At 37.3% G+C, this 5,706-nt stretch overlaps 1 protein-coding gene across 1 annotated transcript; it reads right to left on the bottom strand.

Moving 5' to 3' along the window:
• Positions 1 to 2,392: 2,392 nt before the first annotated feature.
• Positions 2,393 to 5,326, bottom strand: LOC118648195. The gene has a single exon (XM_036294518.1). The coding sequence runs from the start codon at positions 5,324 to 5,326 to the stop codon at positions 2,393 to 2,395; it is 2,934 nt and encodes a 977-aa protein (XP_036150411.1).
• Between the last annotated feature and the right edge of the window lie 380 nt (positions 5,327 to 5,706).

Below are 5,706 nucleotides of genomic sequence, written 5' to 3'. Positions count from 1 at the left end.
AAGAGAGAGAGAGAGAGAGAAAGAGAGAGAGATTGGCCACCTGCCGTCGGCGGCGAGAGTAACTGGAGCGATGAATTATACGTTGGATATCATCTCGGTGGCTGTCGGCAGCTGTTGAACGGACGGGGAGCCACGAACGAGCGCGCGGCGACGAATCAAACAGGCCGCGGCGGCTTCCGCGGATAAGCGAGGCCACGGCGAAAAGCAAGGAGATATTAAAACCGAGGGGGCCGCACCGCCAGGGCAGATAAGACGGCGTTATTTGCCGGAAGCGTTAGCCCGGCGCAGATAATGCGGCCCGATTGCGGCGGTTTACGGAGAAACATCCGCGGACGCCGCGCGGCGTCGCGTGGCCCCTGCGACACGGGCGACGCGCGGGGGAGGCGGGAGCGGGTCGATCAAATATTTGTACGGTGTAATTTCGTAACGTTCGAATATCGGCCGGTAATTCCCGCTAATAATGCACGGATAATATACTATCCAATTGCTTGGCAGTATACTTGGTAGTGTACCTCTACTCTGGTAATTTCTACGGTACATACATATATATTTGGCGTGTAGCGTCTATATCAGATACTGGGTCAATGACGGAACGAAGTACCATGTGCTTTCGAGGCTACCGAGATCTACGGCTGTTATTAAGAAGTTATAAATCAACCGGATCACATGGGATACACGTTATTATATTTTCATTTAATCGTCGAGCCTATACCGAAGGTAAAAACACACACCGTGAGAGCGTTATGTCTCGCTTCGTGTCGAAACCGTTCGTTAAAATCGCGCCGAAAATATAATGCAACATAAAAACGCGCGTCGTAAAATATCAATAAAGCGATACAACCCTTCCTATACTGTAAGAATCGTCGTTTTTCTTCTTATAAAAAAAAAACTTTATTTCACAAATTTTTACAATTATTACTTATAACTACGTGATTCTGAGTACTACGTACTGTGAACTATTAACTGAGAGAACTGACTCTGTCGTCGAAGGGTGCCCTATTTATATGGGTAGAATGACGTATTATGTTTACTATAAAAAAAGGGAAATTCCATACACTCAGAGGAGAACAATGTAAAGTACTTCTTAAAAACAGAATAATGGAAAATATACATTAGGAGTATATCTCTAATCCTCTGTAAGTGCATTCCGTAGATGATAAGTAGTTTTATGCTTAATAACAATATATCTTAATTCTGTCTAAGTGCATTCCTAAAATACGTGGACGATGCTCACACCTCCCTCCTTATAAAGAAATTTGAGGTTTATTCAAATTTTGGTTCGGACTAATCGTCTAATTGCTGGTTCTAGTTCATTATTAACATGTAGAGCATGAGGCGTGTAATGTACATGTTGCGTAGGTGCGCGATTTCCAAAGCTGCACTGATTATAGCAATTTCCACACAGCTGTTTCAATAGATAAATAATGCTTGAAAATAATCCGATTTTATAAAGAAATACAAACAGGACGGAGCCAAGGGCTATATATCCTGCCAATTGAAGATAATACATAAATTTTTCTTTCCATGTAATGGTTCTTTGATGTGTTGATATTCGTTCCGCTATGTTATCTAATTCTTCTAAAGTTTTGCCTAAAGTTTGCAATCGTTCCGGTTCAATATGAGTTTCTTTTATTAAGTCCATAGGTATATCTGTTAATTGATATTGAAAAAGTGTCTCATTAATTGATTTTTGGTCTATTAAATGAATAGTCTTGTGTATTTCGATTTCGTCTACAACTATATTGTCAGGTTTTAAAGTAGCTGTATTGGAAATTACTGTACAATCTGGTTCTAAATGAAGTATAAAATTTCGAAAGACTCGTGCTCTACGAGGTATTTTATCGGAACAAAGTACATGCACCAGCTCTTCTTTTGGAGCTATACCAATCCAATCCCGATTTGTATGGAGTTGGATCCATAAAGTGTTTTGAATTTGCATGTACTTAGTTGTACATTTTTCTGATTCGCATACAATTTATCTAGTTCGTTATTATAATAGGTCGCGTCGGTATCATCTAAAGTTCCAAATAATGTTTTGCTGACTTCACCTATAAAATTAAATAATCCGCGCTTGGTTCTATTTAACTTTTGAAATCCGGCTAAATATTGAACGTTCTCTACTTCGTTTTCTATTTCGCTTAGTTGATCTAATCGCTTAGTTATTCGTTTTTGGGAGGAACATATCCATTTCCTTTCACTAACACAATAATGGTTAAGTAAATCAGTATACGCTTTTTTAAGTATAGCAAAGTTTTTCTCTAAATCCGATAAATCATATCCTACTACAATCTTCCATTGTTCGTGGTATAATTTTACTTTATCTAAAGTTTCAAGGTAAATTACTTCACTATCATCTAGCTGAGCGATCTTGAACTTCTCTCTCTCTACATTGTCAGTAAGATGACCCTGGGGAATCAGGAGAAGAAGTATCGGAATGATTCGTATCAGATCCATTCCTATTGCCTGAAACGAAAGGTTTAATATCACTTCTGTGATATTGTTTAATTTCTCCGTTTTCTCTAATATGATATGTTATGAATTTGTCATGTCGAACAACAGGAAAAGGACCTTTCCATTGTGGCTCGAATGACTTGGCATTGAAATTCTTTACAAGAATCAACTCATTGCTTTCAATTGGTACGTAATTTTTGATAGGAATATTGGAATTTTGATAGTCGCGTATGCTCCTACGCGCTTCTTCCAATTTATTTTCGTGTTGAAGACGTGAGTCTTCAATTTGTTTTTGAAGGGTTACCCTTTCATCTTCTTCACTGAAGATGTGATTTGGTTCCCTACCGAATTGTAACTCGTAAGGCGTATAGCCTGTATTTTTATTAACTGTGCAATTGTATGTGAGCATTGCTTGGGGTAGTATCATATCCCATTGCTCTTGTTCGTTAATGTAATGTCTAATATATTCGGTTAGTATTAAGTGTGATCTCTCATTTTTTCCGTTCGATTGCGGGTGATAAACTGAAGTTAGTACGTGTTTTACATGCAATTTATCACAAAGTGTCTTAAATTCGTTAGAAGTAAATTCTAAAGCGTTATCGGAAAGTAGTTCTTTAGGTTTTCCGAAATATCTGAGCCAGGAGTACCACAAGGCTCTAATAATCGCGGCCGTAGATTTATCTACTAGAGGTTCTACGAGAATATATCGTGTCAGGTAGTCTTGGGTAACAAGGATATACCGGTTTCCTCTGTTTGTTATTTCAAACGGTCCCATGATATCGATGGATATTTTGTCATTTGGAGTTTGTGGGATATCAGGAGAAGAATAGATGTAAGGTTTTTGAGTACCTGGCTTGTTGAGTTGACATAATTCACACTTGTCAATGAATTCTTTGACGTCAACAGTTATGTTTGGCCAATTGTATTTTTGTCTAATCTTTTGAAGCGTCTTTTCTGTTGAATAATGACCGCCTAATATGCCGGAATGTGCATCCGATATAATTTCATTTTTATTTTTAATTTCTGGAAGATACTGAGAAACGTAAATGTATAATTTGTCTCCAAGATAATATTCGTCGATAACTGAAATCAATTTACTAACTTCCTTCTGATCGTGTATTATATTTAGATGATGATCGTTCTCAGTTAAAAAGTCATGTAGTTGAATACTTAATTGTCTGTGAGTTGCGTGAGGAGATACATAAACTTCGTTTTCTCTAGTAATTTCAGGAGGGGTTTCGATAAATAATATTGTTTTATTGGTTTGCCTACCGACTTGATTTCTTACTATTATTTGTTTATTCACTTTTGGTTTGGATGAGGATGGAATTGAGGGAGAAGATGATGGTCCCTTTTGTATTTCGTAATCGTTTTCAGGTAAGTATTCGTTCGTTGGAGTTGGTAGTGGAAACTTATCTTCAAACCATTGAGACGGTCGTTCTTCTATTATCGTCTTAGTTTTAGACTGCAAGTTGTACGTGTTAATTAAAGCGTCTATAGTGTTTCGTGTCTTGGTATTAATAGGTCCTATGAAATATAACGTCCATTTGTCAGGATCAGCATTTGTATCCTCAATGATTGGTGATATTAAAGTTAAGAGATTTTCCAAGGAGACAGATTTCGGATCAATATTTAACCATCCCGGAACTGGATCTTTGTTAAAAGCAATCTTAATTTCGCGTTTCTCTTTTATTATGTCTGATAATATGTGTTCGATATCTTCATCGGAAAGATAGGAGTCGATTGCATTTACTGGAATTCGTGACAGTCCGTCGGCGTTAGTATTAGTTTTTCCCGGTTTATAAACAATTTCGTAATCGAATTCTTCTAATTTAAGTCTCCATCTCATTAATCTGGAGTTAGGATCTTTCACGTTCATTAGCCAGACTAAAGGTTTATGGTCCGTTACGATTGTAAATTTTTTTCCGTATAAATATTGTCTAAAATGTTTTGTCGCCCATACAATTGCGAGTAATTCTTTTTCCGTAGTGCTATATCGAGTCTCTGCTTTATTAAGCGTTCTAGAGGCAAAAGCCAATGGCTTGTCTTTGCCTATTGTTCCTTGTGAGAGTATTGCCCCGATGGCCTCATTAGATGCGTCAGTGGTCAAAACAAACGGTCTGTTCCAGTCAGGATAAGATAATACAGGTTGCGTTATTAACTTGGATTTGAGAGATTCAAAAGAATGTTGTTGTTCGTTAGTCCATTGAAAGGTTGAGGATTTTTGGAGTAATCGTGTTAACGGTTTCGCTATCTTGGAAAAGTCTTTGATAAATTTACGGTAGTAACCGACTAGCCCAAGGAATTGTTTGATTTCTTTCGGATTTCTTGGTACTGGGTAAGTTTTTACCTTCTCGATTCGATTAGGGTTAGGTTGTATGCCTTGTTCCGAAATAACGTGCCCTAAATATTCAAGTTCCGGTTTGAGGTATTCGCACTTATCGGGTTGTAATTTTAGCCCGACCTGTCTAAGTCTTTCAAATAATATTCTTAAATTTTTGTTATGCTCTTCGATTGTTTTTCCATAAACTATTATGTCGTCTATATAAACTAAGCAATTATTACCAATTAATCCCTTTAAGCCCCGATTCATCATTCTTTGAAAGGTAGGAGGTGCATTTTTTAAACCGAAGGGCATTCGAGTGTATTCATAATGTCCGTTTGGAGTAGAAAAGGCTGTTTTCTGAATGTCTTTGGGATGCATGCCGATTTGATGGAAACCCGATGCCAGATCAAAAGCAGAAAAATATCGCGCATTACCTAACTGATCTAATATTTCGTCTATATTTGGAAGCGGATAAGCGTCTTGAATGGTCTTTTCATTAAGTTTTCTAAAATCTATTACTAATCTCCATTTGGGTTTTACCAGAAGCATCCTGCTTTTTAGGTACAATCCAAAGGGGTGAATTATAAGGTGAATCTGATTCCTGTATAATTCCTTTTGCAAGCATGTCTTTAATCTGTTTCTTAATTTCCTCTTGGTGTATTGGAGGATAACGATATTGTTTTGTGTTAACAGGAATTTCGTCCGAGGTTTTAATTTCGTGTTCAATTAATTTAGTAAGAGGAAGAGGGTCTCCTGGTAAGGTAAAAATATCATGGAATTCCGTTATGATATCCCAGATCTCGCTGGAATGTTCTGAATATGTGAAAGACGGGTATTTTCTTTCAATAGTTTCTAAACGCGTGTTATCTAATATCTTTCTGAAATGGGATAGATTGATGTCTCGTAAAAACTTTCAATGCCTTTTATCT

This window comes from Monomorium pharaonis, unplaced genomic scaffold (genome assembly GCF_013373865.1).
Source record: "Monomorium pharaonis isolate MP-MQ-018 unplaced genomic scaffold, ASM1337386v2 scaffold_278, whole genome shotgun sequence".
Classification (NCBI taxonomy): Eukaryota; Metazoa; Arthropoda; class Insecta; order Hymenoptera; family Formicidae; genus Monomorium; species Monomorium pharaonis.
Note: the sequence above shows the minus strand (reverse complement) of the source record. Positions and strands in the feature narration are given on the sequence as shown.

Bases quoted from the DNA above. Each gene is read 5' to 3' on its own strand.
- LOC118648195 (XM_036294518.1), bottom strand. From the start codon at position 5,326: ATGCTTCTGGTAAAACCCAAATGGAGATTAGTAATAGATTTTAGAAAA.